Source organism: Chelmon rostratus, chromosome 21, assembly GCF_017976325.1.
Source record: "Chelmon rostratus isolate fCheRos1 chromosome 21, fCheRos1.pri, whole genome shotgun sequence".
Lineage (NCBI taxonomy): Eukaryota > Metazoa > Chordata > Actinopteri > Chaetodontiformes > Chaetodontidae > Chelmon > Chelmon rostratus.
Genome location: NC_055678.1, coordinates 13,966,320 through 13,984,197, shown reverse-complemented (window position 1 = coordinate 13,984,197; position 17,878 = coordinate 13,966,320). Strand labels below are relative to the sequence as shown.

The window sequence follows — 17,878 nt, the reverse complement described above, 5'->3', positions numbered from 1 at the left end:
TTAAAAAGTCAAAAAGATTTCCTCATAGATCAAGAAAACATTCAGTCTTAAAGAGCTGATCTAGACATGTTGTAAAACATATAAAATATTGTGCTTTAAATAATCATTTGGATCTAATATGGTTTCTTCCCCCCTCAAAAAGTTCAATTAACCAGTTAAAAAATCTTAAAAGCACTACTCCTTCTCACTGAAAAATCCAGAATTTCTGAACACACATGCAAAAGAGAAAAAAAAAATCAACATGATGGCAATTTAGGCAAACATTGGCTTCCAATAGTTGTGAAATCACAAATCCTGATCATAAACACAGCTTGCAAACACGGTTTGGAGTGGAGGGGAACTTTGGATTGAATGGTGACGATGATGCAACTTAGAGCAGAGTGGCATCACAGCATGACATTCTATGCTAAAAATAGGAAAAACAGAAAGGAATTTCCTACACGCAGAATGAACAAAGCCACAAGCAGCTTCGTGTTCAACAGGCTACGCTACAGTGAATTTGAGAAATGCCTCTCAGCTTGTTTCTGATATGGCAAAAAGTGAAAACATCAGGACGAAACGTGATTTATCTTGCAGAAGGTTGAGAAGTATGCAGTTTTTTATTCATTCATTCATCTGAAAGACACACGTAGCAAAAGATTAAAAAAAAAAACAGTGTAACCTTCCTGCTGCTCTTGGTGCACAACAGTGAAAAGCAGTCTCTGTTCACTCAATCACATTCAAGCTAAAGTTATAATTTATTAAAAAAAACAAACAAACAACAGTCATTCAAAATCAGCACGTTACCCGACCTGGTCATGGTCACAATGTGATGGATGTTATACAGTGATGATACATTATAATGGTATAAACCATTGGTAGAGGGGTTACAAAACTGAGGAAAAAACCCTGTTGGTCAGAGTTTCTAGTTGGTAATAATGTGGTTATAAATACCAATAATAAGTTGTTAATAAATGGAGTTAGGTTTTCTAGAAGGTAAGGTCATACTGTCCAATCAACCACAGGTTTTTTTTAACAAGTCATTAGTTACAATTTATGAGAATCTAAATTATCTTATTATCTATTATTAACTGTCACAAAAATAAATAGTTTGACATTTGTGAAACATTCTTATTTGCGTTCTTGCTGACAGTTACATGAGAAAACTTTCATATCAGTTCTGTAAATATGATAAGATAGCTTAGCTTAGCACAAAGGCTGGAAACAGCTAGCTCCAAAAAGTTACTTCTGCCAAACAGTTCACCATAATGTATTGTTTTATACTTTCTTGCGCTTATTTTTGTGTGGATTAAAAAGGATATAACGTGGTAAAAAAGTACTGATAGGAGGATTTTGTTAGCTTTGCATAACGCCAGGCTATAGCAGCCTCCCCCTGTTTCCAGTCTTTGTGCTAAGCTAACTGACTGCCAGAAGTAGCTTTGTGTAACCGTACAGATGTGAGAGCGGCCTAGCGAGCAGGTACCTTAGTGCAGGAGATGCAAATGCATAATGGCAGATGGAAAATATGAGGCTGTTGGGAATATCAGCATTTTCCTCATACATATCACAGAACTACGTAGAAAAAAAATTAGCACAGTGTTCACCGACGGCTGTTCATGGTGGATTTTTCCTTTTAGAAGGCTTTCACAGAGGGGATCGATTGTCTATGAGACAAAACAGCAATCAGTCTGTCAAGTGTAATCCAAAGGCCTTTTTGGTCTGCATTGATTCATCAGACCAAACAAGTCAATGCATCTGTCATCATCATCGGACTTGTCTTTACTCATTTCCTGTTCTTATGACTGTCTCCCAAGAACTTCCTTATAATGTCTCCCATGATAGAAGCTCCAATGGTGTCCAGGAACTGCCAACATCGCTGTAACCTTTAGATGAAAATGAGGGACTGAGATGTTTGAATCATGGCCCTCTCACACCATGAGTGCCCTGCTGCTCACATATTTGCTGTTCTTGTGCTTCTGGCCGAACCTGGAGACCTTTCTATTTCCGCTGCTCCTCACTGATCCTCCCTTCAGCCTCACGCTGTTGGTCGTACTCTCTGACACGGTCTTTCCATTTGGTTTCTTCTCTTGTTCTTCCTCCTGCTTGATGTTGTGCAGATTCTCGCAGACACAGGAGCGCTGCAGGGCGACGTGGTGCCGGTCTGAGCAGAACCACTTCATGGAGCCGTAGAGAAGCTCAGCACAGCTGCAAAGGGCTGAGATCACCCCGACACTGAAGTAGAAGATGAGGAAGACTGTTTTCTCTGCAGGGCGGGAGGTGAAGCAGTCCACCGTGTAGGGGCAAGGAAAGCGGCTGCAGGGGAACTGGGCCTCCACCTTGAAGCCGTACAGATGCCACTGACCAACTAGAAAGCCAACTTCGGCCACTATACGGAAGGCCACGTTGACAATGTAAAGCCTCCTTAAATGAAGGTCTTCTCTGTAGTCCTGGCTACAATTTGGGCCCAACCTGGAGTGGGTGGTCCTCTTGTTATGGTGATGCATGGCATACATGAGGAAAACCAAGGAAGGTGTGGCGATGAGGACGATGTGAAACACCCAGAATCTATACTGGGAGATAGGGAAGGCCATGTCGTAGCACACCTGTTTGCAGCCCGGTTGGAGGGTGTTGCAGGCAAACTCCTCTTGTTCATCCTCAAACAGGTCACTGGCAACAGTTCCCAGGATCAGTATCCTAAAGACCAGCATGAGTAAGAGCCAGAAACGACCAAGCATCGGCGAGTGGGCCTGGAGGCTGTCAAAGAGCCCACCCAGGAAGCCCCATTCCCCCATGATTGAAGCGCTGTCTTGGGTACGGTTTCTTGAAAGTCTGGAGATCTATCCGCCTGCCTGCCTCAGAGCAAGTGCCGAGTCTGGTTGAAAAGAAAGAGAAACAAAAATATGTTTTACTGTTTCCAATTCATGACTCATTGCGAGGCCAAACCGAGGACAATCTGCAGAACTTTCACTTTAGGTTTGTTTAACAGATAATCTTAAAGACATTGCAAGAGAAAACAGTCAAATCCCACAATAAGATTCCAGTTATGGCTAATTTTGTTTGGTCTATGTGTGCCTAGCACAGTATGACGACTGTTGTTCTCCAAATATTTCAACTTCCTTGTGACAGCATGCACAGTTATGAATGCATTCTCCATCAGGTTGCTACTTGTGGAAGTACACTGACTGGTTGAGCTACTTGCCGGTCCGAAACTCTACTCAGATGCAGCGTTTCAGACGAGTCAGTGGCAGCGAGATGGCGAAACAGGTTCAGCCTGAGGCGTTTCGTTTACCTGATGCAAAGATATGATACAAACCTCTCTAAAAGACTTTAAAATCCTTCTTGTATGTCTTCAGATAAAACAAAGGAAGATTCAAACAAGTTAAAATTGTGTCCAGTCAACTTACATTCCTCACTCTGTCCAAATGGCATTTGATGGAGGTCTGGCCGTGCTTATAATTGAGAGGGCGGCAAAAGTGAAGGAATTTCCTGCTACGTCCTAATCAGCTCTCATCAAGAGTCCCAGACAGAAGTGATGTTTACCCAAGAAAGGCAAAGTCTTGATGAGCTTTTCAAAGAGCTTCCTAAATGGCAGGAAGGATCTGTTATAAGCTGTAGCACCAAATCTCCCTGATCACAGAGCAACCAGCTTAAAGCACCCTCTCAATTGTACATGGACTGTGCTTCTTTCAGTTAGCAGTAAAAACATGTGGATTGATCATTTACTCATTAAAACTAGCAATAAAAGTGTTACGATTGTTTCTGCTATTTGACTTTGAACCTGTTGTGTCAAACATTCTCTTTCGGTTCCAAACCTCAGTGATCAATATCTCAACTTGTGAATAAAAACCGCCCACCTGATGTGAAAAAAAAAAAAAACGTTACTTACCCATCCAAACTTCCAAATGACCTGTTCCCCTATTACACTACAGTCTAACTACCTGGTGTGGCTGATGCGTCTCCCTCCCATAACGCTTAAAATCCCGACTTGTACAGACAAAAATCAATGACACATTTCATGACACGTTAGCCCTAAGGCAATCCTGTCATGCAACTCACGTTGTTCCAAACACACTGCACACACAGTTGTGTTCAAAATAATAGAGGTGTGTTTAGAAAAGGTGAGTAAACGTCCAAATTCTTCAAATAAATTGTATTTTAATGAACACAAATGCATTGGGGACACTGCACATTCTATTTTAAACTGTCTGTGGCCCCTAGACCCAGAAAGAACAACTTTAGTCTCATCAGTCCACGAATTATTACACCATTTCTTTTTAGGCCTGTCAATGTGTTCTTTGGCAAATTGTAACCACTTCAGCACGTCTTTTTATTAACAATGGGACTTTGCGGGGGCTTCTTGCTGGTAGCTGGTACAGTACTCAAAGGCAACCTTAGATCTTCTTTGATCCTCCTGGAGCTGATCATTGGCTGAGCCTTTGCCAGTTTGGTTATTCTCCGATCCATTCGAATAGTCGTTTCTTTTTCTTCCTCGCCTTTCTGCTTTTGGCTGCCATTTTAAAGCGTTTGATATCATTTTAGCTGAACAGCCTATCATTTTCTGCACTTCTTTATAGGATTTCCCCTCTTTTATTAATTTCTTACTCAAAGAACGCTCTTCTTCTGAACAGTGTTTGTGAACATTTTACTGTTTTTCAATTTCAATGTATTTATGTTTCTTGGTTTCAGTAGACCCTGTGTCTAAGGCTGTATTTGATGTAGGACTACAAGTCTTTAAGCTGGACTACAATCCCCATGATATCCTTGTAGCCTCAGCCATGTCAACACAGGTGTCTGGCATTATGCAATCGAGTGAAGGGATGGCCTTATCTACAGCCACATTCACTCAGTGTCCATGCCTGAAGAAGGTCACAGACAGAAAGCTTGCTGTAATAAATTGATGAGTGTACAGAGTTGTGAGTGTGCGGTTGCCTTAGTTCAGCTCCAGCACCTCTGAGAAGAATCTTGCCCACGGATGAGTGGTGCCTTTTTCATTTTTGAATTACTGTTTTTCAAGGACAAATGCACAGCCGGCATATGCAGCGTCAGTTGCCTTGATCCTTAAATGAGGGCCACCTGTTTAACACCTTTTTTTTCACAGAATGACCTCACTACGTGAACTCACCACTGCTACACCCCTTTTAGTTAATGACTCAGTTTCACAGAATCAGCAGCATGCACGTCATGCCAATTGGGTCTGTTGGTTTTCTATACCTTTACTAAACCTTCTAGAAACTTACTTGCAGTGTAGAAGTTAAAATTCTTACAAAAACAGTGATCTATCTTCCTAGTGATGTGGTATGACTACTGGTGAATACTATGAATACCGGTATGACTGCTATTATCCATCCATCCATTTTCTTCTGCTTATCCGGAAGAAATGCTTATGCTATTAATTTGAACACAACTGTATATAAACAAGTTAGCTTTATTTTTCAAGGCATAAAATGAAAAGCCACTGAAATATTTACAGGACAAGACAAAACACAAACAAGTGGATTACAAAACACATTTCAAGAAATGTAAGAGGAAGCAATTATAAGATTGAAACTCGACTTACAGGTACAGTGGGGTCAAAGTACCTGCCCATATAAACATTTTTTCTTTTTTTTTAACTCTTGCTCTTTAACAGGATGAAAGATTTTTTTTCTTTCTACAATCAGAAGTGTGAATGCAACAGCAGTTCAAGTGATACTAGCACAGACTATATGTATTACTTAAGAACCTGTTCTTCATACAAAATCTAAAAAACTAATAAAGATTTAGTCTTCATCTGAGTCTGAATCCAGGTTGTAGGCCACAGGTTTCCGGGCACGTGAGGGCTTGTCCCGTGGTGCCACGACAATGGGAGACACTCCTTCCTGGTCTGACACCTGGAAGCTGTCATCGGCCAGCTTCTTTGTTTTCTACAACAGAGAAAATATTCAGCTATGCAAAGGTGTTCATAGTGACTTAAAACAAGCACATAAATAATTTGTGGTCCTTTAACCCCTAAAGACCTGTCTGAAATGAGAATTCAGTATAACTGACCTTGCTGCCGGCAGTTTTTTTGGCCTTGAGGCGTGACATGAGGTCGTCTGAGCTGCTGTCGGAGTCGTCGCTGACGGCCTGTTTCCGTTTCAAAGCGGGCTTCGCCTTTGTAACTGGAGCTTTGACTTCACCCTCGGAGTCACTGGAGTCAAAGGAAGGGACCCTCTTTGCCGTTGTGTTGGATGAAGGTTTGGGCTTAGAAAAAACATCCAGGATGGACGGCTGTTTCACATCTATGAGAAATTAACCGGTAAAACAAACCATGATAACTCTACAGATTTGGGGAGGGATGCTTTTCATTTTTCTTTAACCATCAGGCGCAAACAAATCCAAACAGCAACATCAAAACTTCTAAACTTTAACCATCATCTGCTCTTCAGTTGGCTCAACATAGAAACCAAGACAAGCTGTTCCTGATTAGGGCGAACAGGCTAAATACCTGCAGCTTTCTTCTTGGTTGCAGCTGGTTTCTTGGCAGCAGGAGCTTTCTTGGGCGCAGCTGCTTTGGTTTTACGTTGAACCGCAGCCTTGGATGCGGGCAGCTGATCATCTGAGTGAGCTGCAAAGTGCCGCAAAGAGTAAATAATTACACCTCGGACCCGTGGTCCAGCATTTGTCCAGCTCATCACACGGATGTTGCATGAAAATACTTACAGCTTGACTTGCTTTCAGCTCGTTTTACTGTTGATTTGCTCTTTGCCACTTTTTTCCTGTGTAGAGTTGATGAAATTTGATGTAAGGTAAATAAAAAAAGCCTTGATGTGAAAGAAGCTTTTATACACCATCATCTTTATACTCACGTGGGTTGTGGAGCTTTGGCAGGCGAGGCGGGAGAGTCCACATCGCTGTCAGCCATGGTGGTGGGCTCTGGGGCAAAGCTGGTATCATCATCACTGATAGCAGGTTTACGTTTTGGAGCATCCTTCCTCCCCCAGTCATCAAATTCATTTTCGCTGTCGGACATACTGTACTTCACCGCACCTTAAAAAATAGGCAACAGAGGGTTTGATTCAGGCATGCTGCCATGTATTGCAGGGTTACAAATTAGAGGATGAGAGGTTTGTTTTGCTAGAGTTCTTAATCACTTGGCTGTAGATCTGTTATGGGCAAATTGAGATAAGAGAGCCAGTTTGCTTCAGGAAATGCGTTGTATCAGTGCTTCAATTTAAAATCCCAAACATTTCTGGAGTGATTACATCTTGCCAGATAGTCTGGGTATGCATGGACAAACAGATACAATTGTGTTGTTTAATCGGAGGACATTAGATGGGAAACATAACTGTAGATACCCGTGTCAATCAGTGATGTTGGGGTCAGGGTCACCTAGCTGACTCACCTTTAGTTTTGCGTTCAACGCGCTCCCTGGGGGCAACCACTTCCTCTGCCTCCATTTCACTGTCGGCGGACAGATTGTCAGACTCATCATCCGACCACGGGTTCTTCTTTGGTTTCTTGCCAACAGCCTTGAACTGAAGAGTGCTCTGTTTGCTTGTCTTTGACGCTGCTGTAGAGAAGTGTTATCTTCAATTAAAATGCATTGAAGTTTCAGTACAGTAGGTCTACATACAGTATTTACCAATTAATCATTCACTGTTAGTATTTCTGATGTTTGTTGAGAATGCTCTAATATCCCAGGCACCCTTAACTACCCGCTGTGAGAATATAATAGCTAACAGTCTGTTGGTAATGATAGCTTCAAACAGAACTTTAGACAAAAACTTTATACTATTGCTAGCTCAAGCAGTGTGACACCATTCCCCAGTCAGTTTGTAATCACGGTAAACGTGTGGAATAATTACTGCTGTAAAAATGATAAACTGTGGGAAGATATGATAAACACTTATGACGGGCACCCTCTTATCTTACGATATCTTTTATGCAATGAGTGGCAAAACTTGAACTCAATAAACAAAATCTCAAAGTGGAAGGAAACAAGTTTACAGATGACTAAAGAGCCATTGGTTACTGGTTGTATTTTTGAAAAGGACAAGGAAAATGATTATAGAAGTAAAAATACAAATAAAAATCAAGTCAAAATGTGTCACTGTAACATTTTCCACAGTGATCATTCTTACCTTTTTCCTTTGCCTGGGTTTTAGTTTTCTTGCTCAGTCGTGCAGCCAAGCCAATCTCCTCGCTTGGCTCTGCGTTCTCAGCGTCTTCACCAAACTCCATCTTGATCACTACATCTTCACTCTACAATTACAGACAGCAAAATGTCGCTTTCAGTTCAGTTCCTACAACACAAATCAGTTTTGATTCTGACAGACAACATCCTTGTCTAGTGTGATTTGTTTGAATTTGAAAAGACATTACCTTGATTTTCCTGCCTCTCTTGCCTTCTCCTTTCTTAATATCAGCCTTCCTGTTAGCCTCAGCTTTCATGGTGCTGGTAACGCGTGGGACAACACGGCGGCCCTGTGGCGTGGGCAGAGTCTCCTGCTTCACCTTCAATGCTTTGCCTTTCCCTGTCCCCTTTTTAACAGGCATGGTGGCATTCTCCTTTTCTTTTGCCTCCAAGTTCTGGGTACAAGATCAGAAGATTATCCAGGAGGCAAAACTTCAACATTAACAACCCTGAATGTAACCAGAGGCTTGGATCAGTGCATGAGCACTCACGAATCAAGCACATATATTTATAAAACTATGAGCCAAGAGTCAATACCGCCAGTTCCTCGGAGAAAACAGCAAGGTCTTCCCTCCACAGGTCCGCTGGCATCTTCTTCTTCAGGGTGTTCAGCTCTGTCAGCTATAGAACACCAGTTAGGTCAGAGAAGGTAAAGTTTGCACAAGACAGGATCGATCTAAAGTGTTTTTGAAAGCATAGCTGAACATCAGACCTTAGCATCCCTCTGCTTGCACAGCTCCTCCTTCTTCTCTTTGGTCAAGAACCACATGGGCATGCTCAGCAGGTAGTTGTAGTCTGGTCCGCTGGTGTCCTCCTTCTCTGCTTCGTCCTCCTCCTGTTCATCCTCCATCTCCTCCTCATTCTAAGAGCATTAACACAAATGCATAATGTTATTTGCTCAGGCGGGGGCAGATTATTTAGCATTCCTCATTACCGTGCCCTACCTTCTCTTGAGCCTGTTTCCAAGCCTTGACTGGGTCTGAGTCGTAGCCCATCTGCTGCAGCATGCGAATCAGTTCTTTCTTTGGCTTGTTCTCTACAAGCAGATGGACAGTATTAATACTTTTGATCAAGGAAAATAAAGACACAGTCTAGGTCTGCACAAATATGACTAAAACTTGGATTGCATAACTTGCTTTCAGACGGCAGTAACGCATAAAAAACTTTTTGCATCTTTTAAATGAAATTGAAGCAGTGTGTGCTTTGAACAAAAATTGTGACAAGCTACTCACCAATGACCAAGGTGCCCTGGATTTTCTCCAGGATGAAGCGGGCCTGGTTGGTGAGTTTAGCGCTCTCTGCTCCCAGCATGCCCGCCAACCAGTCCTTTCGCAGCACATAGTACTTCATCCTCAACTCAAAGAAGTCCTTGAGAATATCCTGCACAGACTCATACTTCTTCAGGCTGCCTACGTGGTCAAACAGAACCTTAAAAAGGGGAAAAAACAAATAAGCGTAAGCTTTTCAGAAATGCTTGAGATTTTATAGAATGGTACAAGATGACTTGATTCATCTTGTCACCGGAACACATGTGTGCCTATGCGTATCAGCCATTACCATGGAGTTACAGGTGAGGGGGCTCTGAAGTTTGAAGACTTTGTGGAGGCCAGCAGCCTCCGCCTCCTGCAGCTTCTCTGCCGTCATCTTGACCACAAAGCGCACAGTGGTGTCGGTGTGGTATTCCTTGAAGTCCGTGATCAGAGACGGGACCTTGTCTGTGCCGTTCAACATTGGCTCCAGCACGTTCTCCTTGTAGGTCTAGACCACAGAGAATAACATAGAGAGGTAATTTAAATGGTCTCAAAAGTACTTAAAATGAATAAGAATTAATTTGATTTGAGTCTATGTTGAACATGCTGAACACAATGGAAAAACAGGAAGGACAAAGCTTCAGTGACGAACCTGTGTCCAGGATTTGACAGGCAATTCAGAGATCTCAATGGTGGTGGAATCAATGATGGCCACCTCTCCACTGTTCATGTACTGGTTGTCCATCACCTGCTCAATTGTGCCTCTAAAGCCTTTGTAGTTAGGAAGCTATGGGAGAGAAGAAAAAAAAAAAGCAACCTCATCGTCTGATTTGTAAACCAGAAGACAGTGATCTCAGAAAGCAGCAACAGCCATGTCCTGTCCTCACCATGGGCAGAGGTTCTTCGCCATTGAGCATGCGGTGGATGTTAATGACAATCTCTCGTATGTCATAGTTGGGGATCTTGCTGGCCCAGCCTGTGCCGATGCCTTCAGCGCCGTTCACCAGCACAGTGGGGATGATGGGCATGTACCACTCCGGCTCGACGCGCTGGTTGTCATCATAGTTGTACTTGAGCAGGTTGTCATCCACAGCTGGGAAAAGAAGGCGGGCAAGAGGGCTGGAAGGACAGAAAGAGGGGAAAATTCTGGAGTGAATCTCTAACTACGTCAGCTGATGAAATCAACTCTCCAAATCCTCAAACTGAAGAAGTGTGTGTGGGAGGCCTGTAGCTTCTGATTATTTGTAGTTTGTAAAGAGGCTGCTGACCTGAGCATGGTGAAGATGTATCGAGGGCTGGCAGAGTCCTTGCCACCATGCAACCTGGTTCCAAACTGACCCAGAGGCTGTAACAGATTCAAGTTGTTGCTTCCCACAAAGTTCTGGGCCAAACCAACAATGGTCATCATCAGTGAGACCTGAAAAATCAAGAATTGAGGAGATTTAATCAATAGTATTATCAAAACTGCTGAATATAACTAGCACTGCTCACCAGGAACAGTTGGTATAATATTAATTGGCTATGAGAGGCTGTTTGCATCCATTTTCCTCCAAACTAATAACATTTATTGACTAGAAACTTTATGAATCTGGTCAGGCTTTACAGAAGATTTGGCCAAGGTGACAGTATCAACTTCAAATCTATGTACAAGTTGAAGGCAAGCGACACACAATATGCAATAGAAGAAGAAAGAGCAAACTGCTTTTGCCCACATATGAACACAACAATTGGCAGTATTCCAACATCAAAAGCATCCTTTATATACTAAAAAGACGAACACAGAGAGGTACTTAGCAACTTAACCAAAAACATCCTCAGCATTGTAAACATATGTACATGTATATGTATATTTGTATGTCATCTCACCTCTCCATGGTGGTAGGCTGACATTTCAGCCACCGAGCCAGCCAACTGGGCCACCTTCACCTCCCGCTTGTCATTCCTCTTGAAGCAACAGAACAGCACCTTCCTCTGGCCTGGTTTCAGACCTGAAAAACGCACAAATGAAGATGCACATTAGACCACTCTTGCACCGAACAAGCAGTAATTCTTAGGAGTCATAAATGTGTCCTTGGTGACTGTAATCAATTCACACACCGTCCACCAGGCAGGGGATTGACCTCTCGTTGTCAGAGTTGGAGAAAAGCACCAGCTCCTTGTTAACAAAGTCGTTGTAGGAAAGGGACGCGGTGGACTGACCATACAGATAATCCTGTGAAGAGACCAAAGATACAGTCAAACTGAACAGAAACCATCAGCAAAGCACATCAAGTTTACTAAATATTAGGATGGTACCTCAGGAAGGTTGTGCTCCCTGCGCTGGCGTCTGTTGACCATGAAGTTGGTCAGCCACTCTTTCCGCTCTTCCACTTTCTTCTTGCTAAAGGCCTGGGCAAAAATAACGCAAGATTTTGATATTGAAACTCCAACTACTTATTACATCCCAATCAGAAATTCTGAAATAGCTTATACTGTATCCTGGGACTGCAGGATACACGACGATAAAATCTGATGTGATCCCACCGAGATCACACTGGCTGAGGAATAAGATGATGCGGAACCACTTACAAGGGTGATAGCTTCATCGTCTGCAGGTCCGGAGTACTTGAATGGGATACGGTGTCTCTGCATATCAGAGAAGTACTCCTTGGCTTCCTGCGATGTGCTGGTTCCCAAACCTGATGGACAAAGACCACAGGGGAAGAGAACCTATTAAATATAGCATTATAAGGACATGCAAGAATACAACCATGACATTGTCCAAGTATGAGGGGTTGCTTACTTTGTCATTTTTACTACCACACAGGGGTTTATGACAAACCTTTGTAGTATTTGATTTTCCAAGATTTATGGTTGGGCTGGCTTTCCTTCCATGCATTGAATTCAGGGATACTGTAGAAAGACAGCTGAGTTTTCTTGTTAGACACCTAAAGAGAGGGAAAGACAAGTGTGCAGTCACCTCCTGTTGTCTTACCTTTAGATGGTTAACATGTTTAAAGAAGTGGTTAAATAAGGGTAGAATATGATCACCAAAGAGGACTCATGAAAAGTGTGATTTTGGTATAACTGGTAGAAATGCAACAGCAGCTCTCCTTTAAAACTAAAACTCAATTCAGTTTTTGTGTTCTGGGATTTGACATTAGATGGCAGTGTTGTTGCAATTTCAAGCAGACTACTCAGAGAGGACCTCTATCAGGGCAAGAAATCACCTTTTTTTTTTCCCCACACGATTTGCTAAAACACTGAATGATTTAACTACTATCCAAAGTTTCCAGGTAACTACATGAATTGAAAAAACAACAAAATCTAGCAATACTCCTGAGTTACTCCAAGCAAAATAACTTGTCAACCACAGCCCAAATATCCTGTGGTTCCAGTAAGACGTTTGGTGAGACTACATACCTTGATGATGGGAGTGATGAACTCTTCTAGGAAGTTGTGGCGCAGCAGTGATGGCCAGTTATGATGGATAAAGTTGATCAGCAGGCCTTTAATGTGGGAGCCATCTTGATCCTGTCACAATCACAGGGATACAGTAGAGTCCACTCGAATTAATGTAAAGTAATCTATAAAGCTAAAGATGAATACCTTTTCCATGTGGCACTACACCTACAGTATAATGAAGTGGGTGACTGACAGCACAAAAACAATAGTAAAAAAATAGTATAAAATGATGAATTTAATTATTAATTTACTAAAAAGCAAAGTAAAACAGATGACTAAGATCAAACTGCTGACTGCAGCACCTGGTCTGTCATGATCATGATCTTGCCGTAACGCAGACTCTTGAGGGATTCTGGGTCGCTGTAGTTCTTCTTGTACTGGAGGCCGAGGATCTTAATGATGTTGTTGATTTCAGCGTTCTCCATAATCTGATGAGGGAGACCGAACAAATTTTCACTCTCAGCTGTTTGCCAAACTACATCACAGAGAGATGATGCAAAATACAGTTTTCTATGACTGAATCCATTGTCACGCTGGTGCTCTGAGATACTAATCAAACATACGTGTCAAGATACAGTAAATAATACAAATCTATCTCTATGACCCTCCTGGCATTCACCATGGACACATGCAGCTGCCATCTAGTGACTATGATCACAATGCCAATGGGCCTAACCTGTTTGAGTGAGGCCTCCCGGACATTGAGCATTTTTCCTCTGAGAGGGAAGACGCCATAGCGGTCCCTGCCAACCACTCCCAGCCCAGACACAGCAAGTGTCTTGGCTGAGTCTCCCTCAGTAAGGATCAGTGTGCAACCGATGGAGTTCTTCCCACCTGCCAGAGAACATGGTTACCGCAGGCTGGTGACAGCTAATTTGCTTTCTCGCAAGGCAAGACTGTATTAAAAAAAGGGAAAAAGAACATGGTGTACAATACCTGCATCATTGGCATCATCCAGTTTAGGCACCCCTTTGATTTTTGTGTGTTTAACAGCTGAGCATTTCTTATTGAGCTGGGACTGAGCTTTGAACTTCACCCAGTTCATGATACTTTCCACAATCCCACAGGATGTGGCCTGTGGAGAACAGAAAATGAAGAGCAATTAGTGAAAACTGAATGATTACACTTCTGAGGGCAAGAATGCCTGTGGTTTTTCCATTAGCACCTGTTTAATGAACTTGTCACTGAGAGGACAAGTGGACCCAAAGCTCTTCTGCTGCAGCGTCATGTTCTCTTTGGTTTGAGAGTCAAAGGTGGGGTTCTCAATCAGGCAATTGACAAACAGCCACATGTGGTTCTTCACCTGGAAAAAGAGTGAGTAGAGGAAACTCATGAGTTTTACTAGCAGTGAACATTTGGAATACTTTCCACTCAGCTACTCTGGATTGCCGTGTGACACAAATGGAATCCGACAATTTCAGATGGGAGGCTACAATAAGATGACTGTACCTGGAAAGGTTTGACAGCCACCCCAGCTTTATTCTTCTTCTTCACCACTTCGATGAGCTTGCTAACCACCTGGTCAGCCACATAGTCTGTGTGCCTCCCTCCCTAAGGTCCAGAGGACAAACACAAGATGCCATTTACAGAATAAATGTCATAAGTCTTGATTGTAGTGACACAAAGTGGCTGGGAGAGCAGCCAAACATGTACTTAGCTGCCAAAGAACCTGGCCTGCTAGTTCAGTCCGACTTAAAATGCTTCTTAGGTGCTCTAAGATGAAAATTTAAACATGGCTGACAAAGTAAGATTAAAATTAAAATTGGCACTCAGTATTCCGACAGACATCTGAGAAAAATTTAATAATTGGTTTGGCATGGAGGTCACAAGCCACACACACAATAAGTAAGAAGATCTTATATTCTGTGACGTTACCTTGGTCGTAGCAATACTGTTGACAAAGCTGACTTGCTGGAAACCTTTCTCGCTCATGGTGAGACAGACCTCCCAGCGATCATTGACAACCTCATGGAGGACAGTCAGAGGATTGCCAATCTCGTCCACTTTGTCCTTCACATACATGTCCACATAGCTACGGAAACCTGTAACCTGGAGTACAAGAGCAAGGTTGTCTTAGTCTTAATTGTGATGATTTATGCAAGTAATCAGTAAAATAAGAAGAGTTAAAACTTAATACGAAGGCAATTAAAAATGGCAGATGATGAGTGATGGGGTAATTCCTGAAGAAAAAAAAAAGAAAAGGCTTTGGGGGAAAAAAAGGGTTTTTAAATCATTTGTGTTTGTAGCAGCTATCTTTGCATTTTTTTGGCAACATTTGAAGTTAATTTGGAATGTAATTAAGGATATTTAAACAAATAAAATTAATTTCTCATTTAGTAAGTGATAGCTGAAATTTAGGTGGCTGGCAGAAGGCACCAGACGGAACGTGGGAAACAGAAAAGTGAAATGGCATGGTAACTTACTGGCAGCCTCTTGCCATTGAAGAACACACGGAGGCCCTTGGAGGCGCCAGCAATGTCGTAGGCCCTCCTGGTCATAAGAGCCACTGTGTCTTTGTCCAGAATGCTCATTTTAAACTTAGTCAAATCTGGCCTGAAGGTGATGCAAGTGTATTCCTCTCCATCAAAGGGCTTGATGCTAGCATCCCCTGCTCTGCCCATGTTGTCATACCAAGTCTGTGGAAAGCATAGACATACTGTAAAATGACATGTTTCCTTTACAAGTAACAATGATTTCAGAAGAGCAGATGTGGTTGATTCTCCCTCCTACCTGCTTGAAGGTCTTCTTTGATTCTTTACAGGCAGTCTCTACAGTGAACTTTGTGCTAAAGATGTTGCAAAGTTTAGCACCGTATCCATTGCGTCCACCTAAAGAACAATTATTGGTATGAAGATGGTTCTTATGTTCATAATGCCAATCCTCCCTTATTTTTTATTTTTGGACAGGGGGGTTGTGTAATCTCTGCTCTTATAGTGGAGTCTATGCAGTTATTCATTATCTAATTAAAAAAACTCACCAGTGACTTTCTTCTCGTCATCATCGTAGTTACTTGAGGTGAGGAGCTGTCCGAAGATGAGAGCAGGCACATAGACTTTCTCCACCTTGTGCTCCACCACAGGAATACCCTTCCCATTATTCCACACACTGACGGTGTTGTTTTCACTAAAAAGAAAATGCACACCCACATTTCATTATGTGCTCTGGTGATAGCGAGGAAAGCAGTTGAGCTGAATATGAGCAGGGGCTATTTGAAAACTTGTAAGTAAAGGGACACTGTGGTAGGCTTATAAGATATTTTGAGACCTTAATTGGTCATGCACATTAAACAGTACTCACACATCAATCCCAATTTTGATGCAGGACATGTTCTTATCCCTCTGTTTATTGTCAGCTGCATTTACTGTAGCGAGAAAAAAAAAAAACAGTTCAGTATAGTAGGACCACCATGGGATGGCCAACATTTTGTCGATTTACATCATACAGCATCTAAAATTATGAGCCATTTACTCACCAAGGATCTCATCAAAAATCTTGTAAAGCCCGGGCACAAACGTCACATCTCTGCAATTCAGTCCAACATCCTCATCGTACACCCACATTTGCTAAAGAAAGTTGTCAATTAGTGACCACAAAGATCATGCATAAATTTGTATAATATGAACCATTAATGCTTTGTTCTCCAAATCAACATCCTGCAACTCTGCAGTGGGAGCAAAATTCTTCCAAAAATATCTAAAATGGTCCGCCCTCACACAGCACTTAAAATCAATGAAGGTTCATTAGAGAAGCCATAAATTTCAAAGACATTGGTGTGTGAATTCTTACTTGGGTGACAGGCTCTACAGAGCCGATGTAGGAGTCTGGTCTGAGCAGAATGTGCTCCAACTGCGTCTTCTTCTGATAGATCCTCTCCACTGACAGACGTTTAGGATCTTTCTTCGTCTTTTCCACCGGCTTGTTTTGAAAGAAGGTCTGCAGCAAAGGACACAGGGTTAGCTTTCATGTCAATTTTCTAGCACTACAGTCAAAACTGCAGCAGGAGTTCCACTTGTGTTACAAGTTATCTGGCTGACCAAAGAAGTCATGGCTGTCTACTTACAAACTTTAGATTTAAGTTTAAATAAATATAATAAGTTATGTCACATTTTGATATAAGTTCCGCCGGGTCTTCCACACCAATTACCTAACGTAACAGTATTAGCTAAACGGTTAAATTCAAGTTAACGTTGATTCTATATTAGTTAATATCGTTTTTGCAACGCTATAGTGAACGTTACTGTGACACGGATGACATTATTTCTTAAGAGGAAACGTGACACTAAGACATGCAATGTTAGCATTTACGCCAGCTAACTAACCAAATGGCTAATGTGGACCATAACATTAACATGGTTTCTAAAAATGTATGGGCCTACATCACATTTAATGTGCCGTGTGTCTCGGAAGGAGTATTTACGTTGCAATCAGGGACACATCAAACGTTGTTTTCTTGACCAGTGCATTCTGCATAACGCGTTTTAACATAACGAACCATCAGAACGTTAGCATACATCGCTAACGATAACTGGGTTAACATTAATGTTGTTCTAAATGACGCTAGCTTGCTAACTTAAACCGTTGCTAAGTTTCACTGTAGCTAACACTAGCAGTAATGTTATCTGCAAACAGCAAATATCAAGGTGACAGTAACGTTACCTTCAGTGGTTCAGCCATTCTTCTTATCTTATATTTATTACTTAAACCTGCTTCCAGTAACTTATAGACTAGGTTTAAGAATCACGCTAGCTAACCACCTCCCAGCTATCTCCTTATAATAACTACAACCTGGCTGTACGAAAACGTGAAGTCGCTCAGTACATCAAGACCAGAGTTTGAAAATTCAAAACTTTGAGGAAAAGCTTTCGCGCCTGCTATATTGACCAATCAAACGAAGGGCCGTTGGAGGATTTTTCTCCAATGAGAAACTTAAAACCGTCTTTTTTCTGAAAAGCAACCAATCATCGATCGCTTCAGAGGCATAAGCCCGCCCATGTTGTGTCTTATGACCAATCAGCTTCCCAAGAAAGAAAAGAATTACACAGAATATACG

General features: G+C 42.0%; 2 protein-coding genes across 4 annotated transcripts; both read right to left on the bottom strand.

Annotated features, from left to right (window-relative positions):
* Positions 1-577: 577 nt before the first annotated feature.
* LOC121624869 (gap junction delta-3 protein-like) lies at positions 578-3,884 on the bottom strand. Of its 3 annotated transcripts, none has more exons than XM_041962819.1 (2): positions 3,866-3,884; positions 578-2,851 (listed from the first exon to the last, which is right to left on the bottom strand). In XM_041962819.1, the coding sequence occupies exon 2, from the start codon at positions 2,769-2,771 to the stop codon at positions 1,908-1,910; it is 864 nt and encodes a 287-aa protein (XP_041818753.1). In that variant the 5' UTR covers positions 2,772-2,851; positions 3,866-3,884; the 3' UTR covers positions 578-1,907. The 3 variants fall into 3 exon arrangements, with proteins under 3 accessions (XP_041818753.1, XP_041818752.1, XP_041818751.1); XM_041962818.1 differs by lacking the exon at positions 3,866-3,884 and adding an exon at positions 3,384-3,510; XM_041962817.1 differs by lacking the exon at positions 3,866-3,884 and adding an exon at positions 3,293-3,422.
* Positions 3,885-5,384: 1,500 nt separating this feature from the next.
* Positions 5,385-17,623, bottom strand: top2a (DNA topoisomerase II alpha). The gene is made up of 35 exons (XM_041962323.1): positions 17,485-17,623; positions 16,615-16,761; positions 16,301-16,391; positions 16,126-16,189; positions 15,806-15,951; positions 15,559-15,656; positions 15,252-15,464; positions 14,704-14,877; positions 14,278-14,379; positions 13,994-14,131; positions 13,765-13,903; positions 13,505-13,662; positions 13,131-13,256; positions 12,787-12,897; positions 12,206-12,311; positions 11,953-12,062; positions 11,680-11,772; positions 11,482-11,596; positions 11,251-11,372; positions 10,653-10,801; positions 10,272-10,503; positions 10,037-10,171; positions 9,692-9,892; positions 9,367-9,562; positions 9,079-9,170; positions 8,847-8,996; positions 8,672-8,755; positions 8,323-8,529; positions 8,082-8,202; positions 7,343-7,510; positions 6,807-6,987; positions 6,661-6,716; positions 6,446-6,565; positions 6,007-6,239; positions 5,385-5,882 (listed from the first exon to the last, which is right to left on the bottom strand). The coding sequence occupies exons 1-35, from the start codon at positions 17,500-17,502 to the stop codon at positions 5,739-5,741; spliced, it is 4,740 nt and encodes a 1,579-aa protein (XP_041818257.1). The 5' UTR covers positions 17,503-17,623; the 3' UTR covers positions 5,385-5,738.
* Between the last annotated feature and the right edge of the window lie 255 nt (positions 17,624-17,878).

Excerpts from the sequence above, each read along its gene's own strand:
- LOC121624869 (XM_041962819.1), bottom strand. The coding sequence starts at position 2,771 with ATGGGGGAATGGGGCTTCCTGGGTGGGCTCTTTGACAGCCTCCAGGCC.
- top2a (XM_041962323.1), bottom strand. Across the intron at positions 9,171-9,366 it reads CCAGGGCACCTTGGTCATTG|AGAACAAGCCAAAGAAAGAA; the intron begins GTGAGTAGCTTG and ends ATCTGCTTGTAG. Across the intron at positions 8,203-8,322 it reads AGAGAGGCAGGAAAATCAAG|AGTGAAGATGTAGTGATCAA; the intron begins GTAATGTCTTTT and ends CTGTAATTGTAG.